The 19,765-nt window shown below is 42.4% G+C and overlaps 1 protein-coding gene across 1 annotated transcript in view; it reads left to right on the forward strand.

Annotated features, from left to right (window-relative positions):
* The window catches only part of LOC124625813 (glucose dehydrogenase [FAD, quinone]), a 109,990-nt gene that overhangs the window by 38,993 nt on the left and 51,232 nt on the right, over nucleotides 1–19,765 (forward strand). Inside the window, exon 3 of the mRNA XM_047149275.1 lies at nucleotides 9,638–9,880. Coding sequence (XP_047005231.1) covers nucleotides 9,638–9,880 — 243 coding nt within the window. The remainder of the gene's footprint in view (nucleotides 1–9,637; nucleotides 9,881–19,765) is intronic.

Genomic DNA, 19,765 nt, shown 5'->3' on the forward strand with positions numbered 1-19,765 from the left:
ACATGTTGTATTAAAGTGTTTCGAGTATGGCCTGTCGTCAGAATACCAGAATAATATATAGCATCATGTCAAGTAGAATCCTTGGTGGCATTAATTGAGCTCTGATGTTCACACGGTGTTGTGTATTAATTTCATCTCAAATATTGTTATCATGTGCCATACTCAAAATGGACTGAAAAAAATTAACTTTAACGGCAAGTGGACTGTTGCTAATAGCAACCCAAAAGCGGTGATAACGGTTCATCAGTTCTTCTTCGTGCGGTCATTCTCAGCGTTCTGTCTGACATTAACTGGTCCTGGTCTGGAGAATAACGGAAAGAACACACCGTTTACTTCTATTTAACAGCACTGAGAACCTTCAATTTCGCATTGTGTCGTCACGATTTAATAAGTGATCAGCACGTTCGCACCCGTCCCGGTTGTCAACAGTGGTGTTCAAAATATGAGTAATTAAAATGTCTTAGTTCATCATTTGTATACAAAAAAATTTCACAGGTTACAATGTTGAATGTTCTAAAGGAATAATAATAAAGCATAAACCGATGCCGATGTTCTCAATATACGTAAATAGTTTATTAGTCGGGATTATCAGCGGTATCAGATTGTTCGCTAACGACACTGTTGTTTACTGGAAAATAACGCCATTGGACATAATGCAGAAATATTCGAAAAATATTCCACCTTGTGTAACTAACGTCAATTCTCTTTAAATTTTGGCTCTGAGCACTATGGGACTTAACTGCTCAGGTCATCAGTCCCCTAGAACTTAGAACTACTTAAACCTAACCTAAGGACATCACACACATCCATGCCCGAGGCAGGATTCGAACCTGCGACCGTAGCGGTCGCGCGGTTCTAGACTGTAGCGCCTAGAACCGCTCGGCCACCCCGAACGGCTCTTTAAATTTGCATAACTACAAAACGACACCTGTGACCCACAGAAATAAGCTGGTAGTATCCGATTATAAGGTCTATGGTGACTATCAGGAGTGTATATGCAGACTGAAGAGACGAATGAAAATTGGTACCAAGTCTGGATTTCTAAACCGAGTGGCCTCTTCAGTAGGCAGATGGTCTGACTACTATGGCATCCTGGAACAGTGGCCTTGAACAGCCACACTGACTATTCTAGCACTCCTCCTTCCTCAATCAAAACTCTCATTTTTGTACTTTTCAACATTGCAGCACGGTCAGCAATCGTGATAATCTAATTTATAAGAAACTATCAGCTTCGACTGCGGTAATGAAACCAACCTTTACCTAGGTTTGGGCTGAAACCTAGTTAATGGTTGGTTTCATTAACGCAATCGAGGCTGATAGTTTCTTGTATATAAAATTCTCATTCACGCCTCAGTCCTCTTCTTGGTATTCCCTCTAAACTCGAACATTCAAGAGAAGACCTGGATTTCAATCCTGGTTCAAAAAAAAGTAATGGCTCTGAGCACTGTGGGACTTAACATCTGAGGTCATCAGTCCCCTAGAACTTAGAACTACTTAAACCTAACTGACCTAAGGACATCACACACATCCATGCCTGAGGCAGGATTCGAACGTGCGACCGTAGCAGAGTGAAGCGCCTAGAACCACTCGGCCACAACGGCCGGCTCAAACCTGGCCGTGGTACAAATTTTCATTCGTCGCTACAGTCTACATATATCATAGAAATTTAAGATATGAAAATCCCTCAGGAATCATAGAGTTTCATTTGAACATCTGGAATGTTTTCATTTATGTGATTAAGAGCAGAAAGAAGAATCGATATGAACGATTGAATGAGTAATTTAGGTTTGAGGGTTCTGGAAAAGTGCAGTGTACCTGTGCGGCTATACATCATTATTGCTCAACAATGCACACTTAAGTGACTGGCATAGGGTTCTTGAAACCACCATTAGACAACTTCTCTACCGTTCCACTCCATCAGCGATGGAGAAAAATAAATACTTAAATCTTTCTGTACAAGCTCCGATTTCTCTTACTTCATTATGATGACAATTTACCCCAAAGTAGTTGGTGGTTGAAATTCCGTGAATTTCTCCTTCAGTAGTTGGTTGTTGAAATTTAGTGAAAACTAGTGACAACATACTGGAAACAGTAGATAAGGTAAAATACTTAGGAGGAATTATCCCGAGCTGTCTAAAGTGAATAGCCATATAAAAGAAAGAGTAGGGAAAGCAGATGCCAGGATATGGTGAATACGAAGAATCTTCATCTTCTTTTTCTTGTGCCTTTGTCCCGTATTGGTGCAGGATCGGCATGGTAGTTTAATGGATTTGGATGGTTACTTTGAGGGGTGCCATCGGCGTTGCCGGAGTAGTAGTACCGGCTCCCGTCAGATCACCGAAATTAAGAGCTGTCGGGTTTGTCTAGCACTTGGATCGGTCTCCGTCCTGGCCTACCGAGTGCTGTCGGCAAGCGGGATGCACTCAGCCCTTGGGGTCCAAATGAGAAGCTGCTTGAATGACAAGTAGAGGCTCCGGTCACGAAAACTGACACGGCCGGGAGAGCGGTGTGCTGGCCGCATGCCTCTCCATATCCGCATCCAGTGATGCCTATGGGCTGAGGATGACACGGCGGCCGGTCGCTACCGTTGGGCTTTCCGAGACCTGTTCGGACGCAGTTTAAGGGCTGGGCTGATGTCCTTCCTGTCACAACCCTGCTCCACCAGGGACGGAACATGTGCACCCTGACTACCAGCATGTGGTGTTAGCAATGTCAAACAGAGCTTAAGTTTTCTAAATGTTTGCGAACCGTGTAACTGTGGCGACCTTGGGTATCAGTGCGGTATTCACCTAAGAAAATGGGATGTGGGACACCGTAAGAAGAAAACCACTTCCAGTCTGGCCGGCACACCGGCCCTCGTCGTTAATCTGCCGAATCTCACACTAACACGTTAGGCTATCCGGGCGTGTCATAGGAAGAATCTAATGCAAATTTAATTCGTCCATGAAAGAAGTGGCCGACAAAACACTTGTTCAGCCGACTATTGTTCTCGAGTCAGGGACGCTTACCGGGGTGCAGTAACAGAAGTGAGAGACAGGATCCATTGAAGAGCGGCACGTTTCATCATGAGCATGTTTGACGGCTTGAGAGCTTTATGGAGATGTTTTAAAAAATAAAATAAAACACCCCCCAATGACGGACACTACAAGAGTGGTGTTGTGCGTCGTGGAGAGGTTTGAGGGGTTTACTATTGAAATTCCGAAAGTATGCGTTCGGGTATTTCGTCTCACAAACGTCTTGCGAAATTTCCAGAACGTGAAAATTATAGAAATTAGGCATATCGAAAATGCCCTATATAACACACTGTAACATGACTTGCGGTGTATATAGGGTGGTCCATTGATAGTGACCGGGCCAAATATCTCACGAAATAGGCATCAAACGAAAAAACTACAAAGGAAGAAACTCGTTTAGCTTGAAGGGGGAAACCAGATGGCGCTATGGTTGGCCCGCTAGATGGCGCTGCCATAGGTCAACCGGATATCAACTGCGTTTTTTTAAAAATAGGAACCCCCATTTTTTATTACATATTCGTGTAGTACGTAAAGAAATATGAATGTTTTAGTTGGACCACTTTTTCCGCTTTGTGATAGATGGCGCTGTAATAGTCACAAACGTCTAAGTACGTGGTATCACGTAACATTCCGCCAGTGCGGACAGTATTTGCTTCGTGATACATTACCCGTGTTAAAATGGACCGTTTACCAACTGCGGAAAAGGTCGCTATCGTGTTGATGTATGGCTATTGTGACCAAAATTCCCAATGGGCTTGTGCTATGTATGCTGCTCGGTATCCTGGACGACATCATCCAAGTGTCCGGACCGTTCGCCGAATAGTTACGTTATTTAAGGAAACAGGAAGTGTTCAGCCACATGCTAAACGTCAACTACGATTGCAACAAATGATGATGCCCTAGAAGTTGTATTAGCTGCTGTTGCGGCTAATCCGCACATCAGTAGCAGACAAATTGTGCGAGAATCTGAAATCGCAAAAACGTCGGTGTTGAGAATGCTACAGCAACATCGATTGCACCCGTACCATATTTCTATGCACCAGGAATTGCATGGCGACGACTTTGAACGTCGTGTACAGTTCTCACACTGGACAGAAGAGAAATTACAGCACGATGATAGATTTTTTGCACGCGTTATATTTAGCGACGAAGCAAAAGCGATAACGTAAACCGGCATAATATGCACTATTGGGCAACGGAAAATCCACGAAGGCTGCGACAAGTGGAACATCAGCGACCTTGGCGGGTTAATGTATGGTGCTGCATTATTGGCTCCCATTTTATCGATGGCAATCTACCTGGCGCAATGTATGCTGATTTCCTACGTAATGTTCTACCGATGTTACTACAAGATGTTTCACTGCATGACAGAATGGCGATGTACTTCCAACATGATGGATGTCCGGCACATACCTCGCGTGCGGTTGAAGCGGTATTGAATAGCATATTTCATGACAGGTGGATTGGTCGTCGAAGCACCATACCTGGCCCGCACGTTCACCGAATCTGACGTCCCCGGATTTCTTTCTCTGGAGAAAGTTGAAGGATATTTGCTATCGTGATCCACCGACAGCGCCTGACAACATGTGTCAGCATATTGTCAATGCATGTGCAAACATTACTGAAGGCGAACTACTCGCTGTTGAGAGGAATGTCGTTACACGTATTGCCAAATGCATTGAAGTTGACGGAAATCATTTTGAGCATTTATTGCATTAATGTGGTATTTACAGGCAATCACGCTGTAACAGCATGCGTTCTCGGATATGATAAATTCACAAAGGTACATGTATCACATTGGAACAACCGAAATAAAATGTTAAAACGTACCTACGTTCTGTATTTTAATTTAAAAAAACCTACCTGTTACCAACTGTTCGTCTAAAATTGTGAGCCATATGTTTGTGACTATTACAGCGCCATCTATGACAAAGCGAAAAAAGTGGTCCAACTAAAACATTCATATTTCTTTACGTACCACACGAATATGTATTAAAAAGTGGTGGTTCCTATTTAAAATAAAAACCCAGTTGATTTCCGTTTGACCTATGGCAGCGCCATCTAGGGCGCCAACCATAGCACCATCTGGTTTCCCCCTTCAAGCTAGAAAAGTTTCGTCCTTTGTAGTTTCTTCGTTTGACGCTTATTTCGTGAGATATTTGGCCCGGTCAAGATCAATGGACCACCATGTATATGTAGACGTAAAGGAAATAGTGCACTAGATACTAGTCTGATAAATTCCAGAGCTTTGCATTAGTGTTTGGAAACCTTATCAAGTAGACGTGACAGCAGATATCGGATTCATAAATTCGCTGCTAGGATCGTAAAAATTCGTGAGGAACATAAATGAGAAACCTTCAAAAAATAACGAAGTTCTCACGAAACCCTATTGTGTTGATGTAGAACATCTGTATTCGAGGAGGACTGCACAACTATTCTGCTGCTAACATCGTGTATCTCGTGTGAGGATCATCAGAATAAAGGAGATTAGAGACATGTAGTCGTATTTCCCTAGAGCAGTACGTGAATGGATAGGGCTTAAGGTGTATGTAGGTGGAAACGTAGGGCGTATTTAGATGTCAACAGAAACTGGTTTCTAATGTGGGAGAGTAGTGTAGCAAAATAGGCGTGGAACTGAGGATGGCGTGGGGCATGGTGTCGCGTGTCGGGCTCGTTACCTTGCGGTTGCCTGCGGCCTGTTGTAAATCACTGGAAAGCTGTAATAAGTGCCTCAGACGAGCCGGCACCAGCATCGGACGAGTTCGGGTAGTACCACGCCCTGTGGTGGCGGGGAAAGGAAAGTAAAAGCTGTCGTACGCAAAGCAACTCTAAACACTGCACTTGCGTGAGCGTCTTGCCCGAGGTGGTGAAGTCTGCTTTTTGGAGAGTGTGAAATCATATCTTGATACAGGACGGAATAATTCATGGTATTACAACACACACACACACACACACACGCACACACAGAGGCATGCACGTGCACACAAACAGTGCATGCACCATGTAGGCTTCCGCCACAGGAATCCCGTACAGCAAAATTGCTCGGGGATGTGATGATGTGATGAAACTGTCAACGTTTATTCCAAGCGGCATTTGTCAGCATACGTTATTCTTTGACATTGTCAATGGGCATCTGTTGATTTTAAACAAGTGTGGATAAAAGTCTTACGTCAACATCGCAAATTTTCTTTCCTGATTACCGGTCTCGCCTCATTACTGAGTCATTTAGATCAATATAAATCTATGTTCTGTGTGTGATACACGTTACATATCGTCGTATTTTTTAATTTTTACTTATTTACTTTTTACTAAAATCTTACGTAAACAACTACGATTTTCACTTTAGAATTTTTTTTATTTAACTAGGGTGACTTAACTCTAAGAAAAATACGATGATGCGTAATGAGTGTTACACACTAAACAACATTTTAGATTGGTCTTAAGGTAGCTCAGATGAATATAAATCTATGTTCTGTGTGTGATACACGTTACATATCGTCGTATTTTTTAATTTTTACTTATTTACTTTTTACTGAAATCTTACTTAAACAACTACGAATTTCACTTTAGAATTTTTTTTTATTAACTAGGGTGACTTAACTCTAAGAAAAATACGATGATGCGTAATGAGTGTTACACACTAAACAACATTTTAAATTGGTCTTAAGGTAGCTCAGTAATGAGCCGAAACAGGTAATCATCAAAGAAAATTTGCGATCTTGACGTAGGATTCTTATCCACACATGATCTACCAGGATAACCAGCGTTTTGTCGTTGGTGCTTGATTTTCACTATTGGATTCGATGATGATATCCTTCTCCCTTGATCCTGTCATCACAATATGACAGGATTCCCTGTCATTTTCAACTGAATGTATAAGGATTTAATTATGTAAAGTAGCAATCCCTTATCGCAAATCTTACGAATTCTGAAACCTCATCTGAAACGTCGGTAGTTTTATACCACATGATGACGCGTTCACACATCCGGAAAATTTTTATTGAAACACATACATATGAAAAAAAAGTCACATCTGAACGACACATTTTGTAACTAAAAATAAAGCAGAGGTGTCAGATGGCCACATTCAGAAAGGTATAGGGCCGGAAATAAAAGGTCACCAGTTTTTCACATGTTACAAGCAATTTCAAAAACAGTGAAATGTATACGCAATTTGTATATACAGGGTGTCACCAGGTCACCAGTTTTTCACATGTTACAAGCAATTTCAAAAACAGTGAAATGTATACGCAATTTGTATATACAGGGTGTTCGGAAATTCCCGTTACAAACTTTTAGTATTCGTAGAGGGGAGTGAGTACATAATAGTATGAACAGGATTCCACGTCCGTAAACGTAACATTTCCTTTCTGCGACGTTTCAATTCAGATGTTTAACTCATTCACTTCTGCTTAAGTAACTGAATTAGCCGTGGTGCAGTAAAATTAATAGATAACAATTCGAAAGGAAACGTAACGAGACTCCATTTATCGCTTAAGCACAATTGTTTGTGTTCACACTTATATTATGTGATCAAAAGTACCCGGTCACCTGGATGAAAATGACTTAAAAGTTCGTGGCGCCCTCCACCGGTAATGCTGGAACTCAATATGGTGTTGGCCCACCCCTTACCCTAGATGACAGCTTCCACTCTCGCAGGCTGGAAGGTGCTGGAAGGTTTCTTGGGGAATGGCAGCCCATTCTTCACGGAGTGCTGCACTGAGGAGAGGTACCGATGACAGTTGGTGAGGCCTGGCACAAAGTCGGCATTCCAAAACATCCCAATACTGTTCTGTAGGATTCAGGTCAGGAATTTGTGCAGGCCAGTCCATTACAGGGATGTAATTGTCGTGTAATCACTCCACCACAGGCCGTGCATTATGAACATGTGATCGTGTTGAAAGATGCAATCCCCATCTCCGAATTGCTCTTCAACAATGGGAAGCAAGAAGGTGCTTAAAACATCAATGTAGGCCTGTGCTGTGATAGTGCCACGCAAAACAACAAGGGCTGCAAGCGCCTTTCATGAAAAACAGGACCACACCATAACAATACCGCCTCCTAATTTTACTATTGGCAATACACACGATGGCAGATGATGTTCACCGGGCAGTCGCCATACCCACACCCTGCCATCGGATTCGCCACTCCACACAGCGTTTTTTCACTGTTCAATCGTCCAGTGTTGACGCTCCTTACACCAAGCGCAGACGCTAGCCAAAAATGAAGTTTGTACTGCTGTATTTGACCACGGACGGCAGTTATGCACCGTCCTCCATACGTTACAACTGTCACCCATGGTCAGGACTGTCTCCTGTGTAATTGTGAGTGCATTCGGACGTGGGTAAATTGTTTGTGTTCGTATGGTGGGTGCTTCCGTAAACAAGGTAGCGGAAGTGTTTGATGCTTCAGGAGGCACCGTACCGAAGATTTATACCACACAGAGAAACCGGCAAGACATGAATCCTATCACAACTCAGCGCGTGTTGAGTAGCCGTGACAGACAGCCATTGAAGAGGATTGTGACAAAAAATAGAGAAACAGCAGCTGCAATAATTGGTGCAGAGCTGAGTACTGTTCTTGCTAACCCTGTCAGCACCCATGCAAGTGTCTTCATAAGCAAGGAACTATAGAGCGAGCTGGAATTACAAAACTACTCATCCATGATGCAAATTCTCGTGAGAAGAAATCGTGGTGTCGAAGCAACAAAACCTTGGCTATGGAGCAACAGAAGAAAGTCTTTTGGTCGGATGAGTCTTTTTTCACACTGTTTCCAACTCCTGGCCGAGTTTACGTCCCAGGGGTGAAATATGGCTTGGCTTCGGTGATTTTTTGGGCTGTACCATTCTTTGGGCCCCGTTGTCACCCTCCAAGATTGCATTACTGCCAACTATTATGTGACCATTTTCGCTGATCATCCCATGGTACAGTGTTTGTTGCAAGACCCCTGTTCACGCATCTCGCAACGTCCAGGAGTATTTTATAAGGATGAACTGTCACATCGCCCCTGCCCATCATTGTCATGAGATACCAATGTTATTGAGCCTTTGCGGTCTACTTCCGTCATCCACCTCCATCATTTCCTGAACTATGCACTACTTTGCAGGAAGAATGTTATAGGCTTCCCTTTAAAACCGTGCAGGACCTGTATGTATCCACTCCAATTGGACTGGAAGCTGTTTTAGATGCCAAAGATTTTCCTAAACTGTGCTGTATCTTTTGTGTATTTTTGCCCATCCCCTGCATATGCTATATTGTATCACAGGTACGTGACATGAGGTGACGTGGTGATGCTTTTCCGGCAGGTCGTGGACGACACTAGCATGTTGAGCGGTATTGTGACACATGTACGTGACGTTATGTGACGTGATGTGATGTGACGTTGTGGTGATTAATTTGCAGGTACTGGGCGACACAAGCGTGCTCAACGGCATGATGTACATGCTGTATTGTAACACATGTACGTGACGTGACATGACGTGACGTGATATGACGTTGTGGTGCTTAATTTGTAGGTCCTGCGCGGCACTAGCGTGCTCAATGGCATGGTATATGTGCTATATTGTAACACGTTTACGTGACTTGACATGACGTGATGTGACGTTGTGGTGCTTATTTTGCAGGTGCTGGGCGGCACTAGCGTGCTCAACGGCATGATGTACATGCGCGGCAGCAGGAAGGACTATGACGAGTGGGCGGCGTTCGGCAACCCCGGCTGGGGCTACCAGGAGGTGCTGCCATACTTCCTCAAGTCGGAGGACAACCTGCAGGCGCACTTGATGGACCCCGGCTACCACGGCGTCGGCGGCTACCTCACAGTCACCCAGTTCCCGTACCACCCGCCTCTCTCACACTCCATACTGCAGGTATGTCACTCGTGGGCCTCTGGAAGAATGAACATTAGGGACGAATTACAAGCTTCAACTAACAAGAATGTAGGTGGATCTTCCATCCTGGTAAACGTCCGTGAATTATAAAAAAGATAGAAGTAAAACAAAATTACCTCAACACGACGTCAGCTCCACTGTTCTCGAATGCGAATTTCAGTGTGTTAAAACCGCCATCGTTCGGGACACACAAACAACGGAACGCAATAAGTTTCTATGATTCGCTGATGAGTCAAATATAAATACCACAAACTATGGGTCTCGACTTCAACTATCGTTTAATTATTCTGGTGACTGGCTTCCGTCAAAAATGATAACCTTCGGATCCATAACCCCTTCGTGATGTGTGGAGCTAGTACATATAACAGCTGTACGTACAGAAAGATAGCAGTCAACAACTTTCGATACGTACGGCAGGTCCGTGTACCGGCTCCCAGCGTCACCTAGGAATTACTGGTCTGAAGATGGTCGTGCTTGACAGGAAATGTTTGCCAGAATAAATAAATAATTGTTGCGATCTAGTTTGTTTTTGTTATCCTGCTCAAGAAGATCACTATCCGTTTCAGTATACCTTCAAATGTAAATATCAATTGCGCTTTACACCGCTGTTTCCTGTGATACAAGGAAAGCATAGTCCTTAACATTCATAAGCGTTGATACTATGCTGTAGAGTTAGCTGGCAAAATTAGGAACTATAAGAACAAATATCAAGAAATTTTCACGAAAGCTTACCAAGATACCACCTGTGTTGCCATTAATTACGAAATTGTCTGGCGGAATAGACATCTTATTCAATGGCTTTCTAATCTACTTTTCTACTACAAAGTGTTCAAGAAGAAAGAAAAAAGTAGCGGATGAATGGAAGTGTAGTATACAAAATCACCTGTTTCAATGTGTATCGTATTATAGAAGGGAAGGAGGAAAACCAGCCCGCATTGAGCAGAAAGGAAATCAGAGACACTGGAAGGAAGGAAGAAAAGGGCTTAGCGTCCAGTCGACATTGAGGTCAATAGGGACAGAATACAATCCTTTCCAAAGGCACCATCCCAGAATTTGCATTAAAAGGTTTAGGGAATGTAAAACCTAATTCTATAATAGCAGTCAGGTATTGAACCGCAGTCCACCAGAGAGCGAATCTGCAGATTTTAACTCGAGATTATTCTCTATTTTTGTCAAATGGTAGCACTAGTACTGTATTTGTATTACGGAAAAATGAAAATTATTAGCTAGTAATAACAGAAAATATTTTGATAGTGAGCACATATTTTATCCACATTACAATTAATTGCCCCTACTCGAATTCACACATACGACAAAGACGAATCTTCAAGACTCGTCAAATACCCATTTAAAACAATAGTATAATCTACATTATAAATATTTTTGCGTACAGTACACGTCTTTAACGTGAACTTACTTTATTGCTGGACAATAAGCAAAATCGTTCCACATAATCAGCATCACATATCAGCAGCAGTAAAACACGTCGATCCTGCAAGAAGTAAACATAAGTTCTCAGTGGTTTGTAATGTGACCATTGCTGCCCACTGTTTACTTAAATGAACGGAGAAATAACACTGATAGCTCTCTGATCCTGTCCTAGAACGCCGCAGTTGTGTATATGAATCATGTATCATTAGAAGGGATCACAACTGTTGGACGACAACTCGTGTTTGTAGTGTATTTACGTTGTAAACATTTTTTACTTCTGTACCTTCCTCTCGTAATGTTTGAAGTGAGTCTTTATAACTATTCCTCCCGGTCATTTTACGTAAAGAGCAGATGAGACATTTTCTCCCTTAACAGCAACTATTCACCTATACTGTCCTTAGAGCGACAAAGAGCCGTCACAGACTAATTTGCCAAGATGAAGACATTTTCAAGGAAGAAAACTGAGCAAACGACAGTGGCCCCTTGTGTATTGTGTATTGAATCGAAGACCTGGACTGCCTCGGGCATGGATGTTTGTGATGTCCTTAGGTTAGTTAGGTTTAATTAGTTCTAAGTTCTAGGGGACTAATGACCTCAGAAGTTGAGTGCCATAGTGCTCAGAGCCATTTGAACCATTTTTTTGAAGACCTGGAAACGATGGAGAGGCTTCGTCCCGTCGTCGCCCTCAATGGTTCGCAGCCCCACAACAGGCCACAGAGGTCCACCCACCTCACCACCGCCCTGCACCGATCTCAGGGTTGTTGTTTATTGTGCGGTTCGGCCCCCAGTGGAACACTCCCCTGCGCCCTCCCCATCGGGACATCTCATACCAGACGAGTGTAACCCCGATGTTTGCATGGTAGAGTAATTATGGTGCACGCGTGCGTGGCGACCAATGTTTGCACAGCAATCGCCGACGTAACAGTGGTCCCTTGGTCACACACATCAGAGAAAAGAAATGTGAATTTTTACTTTTCAAATAAGAATAAAAAAATATAACTGTAAATGAAAGCTTGCTTTTCAGGATTTTTTTTTTTTTTTTTTTTTTTTTTTTTTTACTGAGTAATGCAGGCGATTGGTATATTAGAGCATTCTTTTAGCAGGCGACACTAAGATTCAGCACACTCGGCTGCGATCTGGGATGGCCTTCACAAGGGAAAAATGACAACAGAATCATTCACAGTTCAATAAGAATGATAAAAATTTATTTAATAAAACTATACAGCAAAAGATGTTTACGTCTACCTCTACGTGATTAATGTGCTGTTCACAACAAAGTGTGTGGCAGAGGGTTTTAATGAACCACCTTCAAGCTGTCTCTCTACCGTTGTACTCTCGAACGGCGCGCGGGAAAGACGAATTTCCTTTTTTAATTAAAAAAAGTAGCAATCAGTGTACCATCAGAAAGAATTAGTACCAAAACACATCTTTAGAGGTTCTATTCTATAACTTTACACTAACTCAGCCAGACGAGAGTACCTTTATGTCAAGGTCATCATTTTATTTCGAAAACGTGAAATTAATTGATGTGACATATTGAAAAAAATTAACATAAAAATTGGAATTAAATAACTTGATAGAAACATGTACGAATTTTTAGCTCTTAAAACTTTGGAATTAAATAAATTGGTAAAGGAATTATTCAAACGTGAATCAGCAAAATCTGAGCTGAATACAATCATGCAGTGCATAAATCATCTGGTTAAATTATACAGGCTCATTACGGAGCAGCGGTAACTTTGCCGCCAAGACGAATTTCGACACAACGGCTCGAGGTACAACGGCCAGACCCGTCTGCCGAAGCAAGCTAACAGCCGCCCTGGTCAGATAAGGCGTTACAGAAATCTGTAACAGACTAAAACTGTGAATAGATTATACAGTTACTGGTCAAATACCGCACAAACCAATAAACAAACAGAAAGACAGGCCATGTAGGAGCTGCGTGGAGAAAAATAAACCAGGGTCAGCCAAAAAAAGGTCAGTTCTAACAGAGGATTTGCTTGGCTCTTCTCAATACCAAACGCATAAAATTTCGTTAAGCATTACTAAAAATGAAAAAAAAAAAAACTTTGGCTTAATTTGAATTCATTACGTAAAACTCATAGGTTATTTTGCAAAAAATGGCTCTGAGCCCTATGGGACTTAATATCTGAGGTCATCAGTCCCCTAGAACGTAGAACTACTTAAGCCTAACTAACTTAAAGACACCACACACATCCATGCCCAAGGCAGGATTCGAACCTGCGACCGTAGCGGTCGCGCGATTCCAGACTGAAGATCGTAGAACCCACAGCGGCCGGCGGTTATTGTGCACCATGCCACGCTATCGAGAGGTTAAACAGCCGCTTTTACACAACTAGCACCAAGATTAAAATTACGGCTCAGGAGAAATTTCAGGACGCCGCTGCTAAAAAGGCAAATAGGTTAAAATTATCAGGTCTTCAAATTAACGGCCGTTACAGCAAAAGAAATAGTAGAGAGCAGGAAGTTCAGCTTCCGAAAATGCTTACAAATAAAGCGGCTTTGCGCTCACACCCATGAGCTCACGAAGTAACAGGAATAGGGAGAGCTTAATCGCTCAGGCAACTTTCGCTTTGGCCGATCTTGTGCAGTGACCAGTATCGCGAAGGCAAACAGTAACCACCGCGAATGCTCCCATCCGCTCCCCGGACGTTGGTTATCGCGTATCGGCATTAACCGAACTACAAGACTTATGAGCGGCCGTGGGAAGAACTCCGAGAAATTCTTAGCGTCCTAGGGCTTCAAACTTATGTATCTCTCCATCTACTAACAGAGATATACGCAAAAACAAACTGATATCCAACAAAATAACTAATTGTGAGCAAACTAGGTACCGTTAGAGAGTTGGAAAAACCATCGTAGGCTTCTGTAAGTGAACGTAGACTGCTTTTGGCCAGTTAAGGCTGTATCCGCAATGGCTGTACGTTAGGTGTGTTGCTTGCCCGTCGAGTGTTACTTCGTAATGATCACTTCCTTTCAATGAGCGGTCAGTGCTTTACTATATTTGCCTAAAACCGGAAGCGGTCAACCGACTAGAAACCGACCGAGGACTGGGTAACCTACGGAACATTTGTGTTCTTCATAGTTATCCTCCTATCTGTTACTTAAAATTAAAAAGTGTTTATAGCAAAATTGAAATTGTCAATGTTCAGGGTTTTATTCGAAAATTGTATATTTGTAACTTAAAACAGAGCGATGTTGTAGTAAAAATAAAGAAAACAATACAGCTCATAAAAAGCTATAAAACACAGTTTCCTCAACAGAAGGGTAAAATATAAATCCCAGCAAAACAAAAATATATAAACATCGCTTCAATACTCACGCAAAACACGTTTCTGTTATTCATAAACAACTTTTACATTTATCAATAATAACAGGAAACTGTTGCCATTGAGTACAAAACAACTACAATAATTATTTATCTTTTTATGTTTGTGCATGTAGAATGTATTTGCATTAAAAGTAATTACTTTGGTATGAAGTTTATGTTCTATAAGGACATAAAATACGCAATGGAGCAATGATATGCGGTTCTACTTATGTAATAAACAAACAACCAAAAAACAAAAAAAAAACAAAAAAGAACAAAGCTATGTGGTTGGCTCCCATTCACATTCATTTACGTTTCTTTCTCTACCAATTCTACCAATACTGCCGGTAATTCTACCATTTTATTACATCTATGTGCTGTACCAAAGCTACCGAACCGTAGTTTTGGTAGAGGGCAACAACATACTGTTGATCGACGTCAATCCTATAAATGTCTGTTGTAGTCCATCCATGATGTTGACGCAGTATGGTTGCACTTCTCGGATTACGTAAACTTGCAAAACCGACATTTGAGCTCTGCAAATCTACATCTGTTACGTTAAGAACATGTGCGTGATGTCGAAACAGGTATGTTTGTGTGTGTGTGTGTGTGTGTGTGTGTGTGTGTGTGTGTGTGTGTGTGTGTGGATATCAGTTAATGCAACAAGAATTATTAGCCCGGTCTTTTTCCGCTAAAACGCAACTTCTGAATAACTTATGTTGCAATCTTTCTTCGAAGAAATTACGACATGCTTATTTCATACAGGAAAATGAAAACACTCATCTCCTACGCTTCTTGCGTATTTTTTGTATTAGAAACTACCATTGTCACTTCTTTTTACTGTTTATGCTTGAGCACATCTGAGTGCTGTCGCAACAGGCTGAAGGGCTTGGACATCTTTCCAAGGATGCTCTTAACACATTTAGTATGAATGAACCTACACACCACGTGCCAAAGTCAGAGGAATAAGTCGGTGCTTATGTGGCAATCGAACCCTACTTTCCCAGTATAGGGTGACACGTAACGTCAGATGCACGCGTGCGCCGACTCAGACATACCCTACCTTTCCCATGAAAAAATATCGTGTGTTATTTGGTAAAACGTGTATTACACGTTTCAGTCATTACAGACAACATTTATCGTTTAATGCCACACGCTACATTTCGATACGTCCCGCCTCGGATACGCGTTATGCAAACATTTAAAAAACATTCTGACACTATCACATGGGATTAGCTCTAGACGCAGATATAAGAGGTACCCAGATTTCGTGATGGATGGGGGTAGGCGGGGGGTAGGGGAGGGGAATAAGAGACTCATCACCTTGCATGTTGTCCGTCCGTGGTAGCTGAGTGGTCGACGCGACGGAATGTCATACCTAACGGCCCGGGTTCGATTCCTGGCTGGGTCGGAGATATTCTCCGCTCAGGGACTGGGTTTATGTTGCCCTTATCATGATCAATTGGTTCAAATGGCTCTGAGAACTATGCGACTTAACTTCTGAGGTCATCAGTCGCCTAGAACTTAGAACTAATTAAACCTAACTAACCTAAGGACAACACACACATCCATGCCCGAGGCAGGATTCGAACCTGCGACCGTAGCGGTCACGCGGTTCCAGACTGAAGCGCCTTTAACCGCACGGCCACACCGGCCGGCCCATGATCAATTCATCCCAATCGACACGCAAGTCGACGAAGTGGCGTCAACTTGAAACAGTTGCACCAGGTGAACGGTCTACCCGACGGCATTTCCATTTCCATTACCTTGCATGTTTAGTCTCTTCGAATCATTTCTCAGCAGCTAGCTCATATCTTTCATGACAATCAGTTTCGCTTTACGATGAGTAATGGTACCAGAGAGGCAGTTCCGTCTTTGCGGTTGTGAGTGGAAGCAAGACTGAAGAAAAATCAAGACACGTTCAAAGGATTTGGTGACCTAGAAAAGCGTTCGACAGTTAAAAATGGTACAAGATATTAAAAATGCTAACAAAAATAGGGGCAAGCTATAGTCAAAGATGGTTAACACACAATATCTATGAGAACCAAGAGGGAACAATAAGGGTGGGAGGCCGAGAACGAAGAGGTCGAATTAAAAAAGGGATAATACAGGGGGGCACTATTTCGCCCCTAATGTTCGGTGTATTCATCGAAGAAACAATGACGGGAATAAATTAAAGGCTCATGAGTGGAATAAAATTCAGAGTAAAATGATATCAGTGATAAGATTCGCTGATGACATTGCTATCCTCAGTGAAAGCGAAAAGGAATTACAGGATCTATTGAACGGAATAAACAGTCTAATGAGTACAGAATACGGATTGAGAGTAAATCGAAGAAAGACGAAAGTAATGAGAAGTAGAAGAAATGAGAACAGTGAGAAAACATCATAATTAGAGATCATGAATTAGACGGAGTTAAGGAGTTCTCCTACCTAAGCATCAAAATAATCCAGGACGGACAGGGCAAGAAGGATATGAAAAGCAGATTATAACTGGCTAAAAGAGCATTCCTATCCAAGAGAAGTTTGTTGGTATCAGATAGTGGACTTAATATGAAGAAGAAATTTCTGAGAATGTACGTTTAGAGCACAGCATTTTGTGATAGTAATATGTGGACTGTAGGAAAACTGCAACAGAAGGGATTCGAAGTATTTGAATAATGTTGAAAGTTAGGTGGACTGAGTAGATGAGGAATAAGGACGTTCTCTGCATAATCGGAGAGCAGAGAGATATATGGAAAACACTGACAAAAAGAAGGGATAGAATGATAGTAGATGTGTTAAGACGTCAGGGAATAACTAGAGCGAATTGCTGAGAGTAAAAACGGCAAAAGAAGGCAGAGATTGGAATATCTCCAGCAAATATTGGAGGACGTATGTTGGAGGCGCTACTCTGAGATTAAAAAATGTTGGTACAAGAGAGGAACTTGTGACGGTCCGCATCAACCCATCAGAAGACGGGTGACTCAAAAAATCAGGAGCAGCCTACTCTAAATCTGCAGACTCATATATGTGTAGCCCGCAAGTCACTGTAAAATGCGTGGCGGAAAAGTATTGATACTAACTAAAAAGTCCTTACCGTCTCTCCCTCTCCCTCCCTCTCTATCTCTCTCCCCACTCTCTCTGTCTCTCGCTCTCTCTCCCTCTCTCTCTCCCTCTCTCTCTCTCTCTCTCTCTGTCACACACAAACACACACACACACACACACACACACACACACACACACACACACGTGCGCACGCGCGGAGACATGGTTGTGACCCAACTCATGATACGTTCTGCGATTTCCGTAATATAAATTATTGCCAAAAATCTTGACGGTGACTAAGTAACAGCACCTGCACTCAGTACCATCGTAATATCTTCCGACCACGAACGTTTCTTGAACCTGCTCTGTCGCATCATATTTCAAAATAACTTCTCGATTGCGGCGTCTCATCGGCTCGTTAGAAAGTTGTGGTCGCTGCTAGGTCTCGTTTCGCTACACTGAGCGGCATGTAGCGTGCCTCAGGAAGTTGACATGGCCCAGTTGATAAACCAGTCTAATAGCGTGTACCTTGTGCAGATCTCGAGGAAATAATTGGCGTAGCACGGCAGCCTCTATTTGTAGTCATTTTTTCATTGCAGTCGAAAGTGGAAAGTTGGAATGTGACTGCTCGAGAATTGCATGGTATTTTTCTCTACAAAATGTTGGGTGGAAACCAGGGGCAGTATAGTTTTCATGCGACTAAACTTTGAATATTTCCCTATTTGCTACGAGCGAGTAATTTATCCCTAAAGTAAATATTGCCTCATTACCTGATTTGTCTTCAGATTAAGGCAGAACGAAATTGGCTTAGAAGTTTTTCGCAGTGGAGTAAACGAATAAAATTTTCTTGGCGTTGAACTCGCGTCATGTTTGAACTGGAAACGAAGGATTGGAAGATATTCACAACCCTTAATCGTCATGAGCTGTACTTGATTATAATACGAAAATATGCATGAGACTGAATATAGCGCAAAAGTGCCAATGATATATGTCAACAATTTGCGACTCTCGCTCTTGAAGTATTAATTTTCTAAGAAGAGTCCAGTTGTTACTGCTATGGTGTAATCATTCCGTTGTCCAGGATTTTACTTTGAAACAAACGGAACATTGTCAGACCTTATAGAGGAGTGCTGCAGTGCATTTCATTGCCGGACTGTGTACGGCGGTAAATTGAGCCACAACGGCTGCGTGTACAACACAGCATGTCTACAGGATCGGACCGGATCTCCACGTGACTGTCATTGCTTGTTCCCATGATCGTAAACGAATGTCCTCCAGCAAGAGTATGACGCAGTCTCCACCATCATACACTATTTTTTCGTTGCTTAGGGTGCGTCCTCCCATTTTTAGCGCCCAGCTCTGATTTTCATCTTATCAATCAAATTATTTATTAACAACATTTTTTGTTACTGCATCACGCCTTCTTTCTTACACCAAAAAGGACTGCCGATTATATTACTTTTCTGAGAATTTCTTTTATGCCAACAACACAAGCTGTACTTCACAGCATTATTATCTCTACGGACGACTTTACCTAAGCTGCCGAATACTATATACTTGGGACTACCGTGATATTACTTGAATGCCTTCTCACACTGTAACTCGAACTACATAAAGAACAAGTTCTAGGGGACTGATGACCTCAGAAGTTAAGTCCCATAGTGCTCAGAGCCATTTGAACTTTTTTTTTACATAAGGAACGACATTACAAATTCCAGCACGTCGTTAATTTTCAGGTTGTTCAGTGTCGCGTAAGGGGACACCAGTATATAAGGCTACTCAAAAAGTTTCCGACTGATTGCGTTGTTGCAGCTTATATGCATCGTAGCGCGACTTCGATACTGGAATATAAGCACCGACGCTTGAGCAATACTTTATTGTGGCATTCGTGTCTTTACGGTGTGCGTGAGATAAATGCAGAAACATGAAGTATGGCGGCGTTATTACCAAATGCATCCAAACAGGACCAATGTGCTGTTATTCTTTTCTTGGCTGCCGCGCGGGGTAGCCGCGCGGTCTCGGCGCCTTGTCACGGTCCGTGCGGATCTCCCAGTCGGAGGTTCGAGTCCTCCCT

The sequence above is a fragment of the Schistocerca americana genome, chromosome 8 (assembly GCF_021461395.2).
Source record: "Schistocerca americana isolate TAMUIC-IGC-003095 chromosome 8, iqSchAmer2.1, whole genome shotgun sequence".
Taxonomy (NCBI): Eukaryota; Metazoa; Arthropoda; class Insecta; order Orthoptera; family Acrididae; genus Schistocerca; species Schistocerca americana.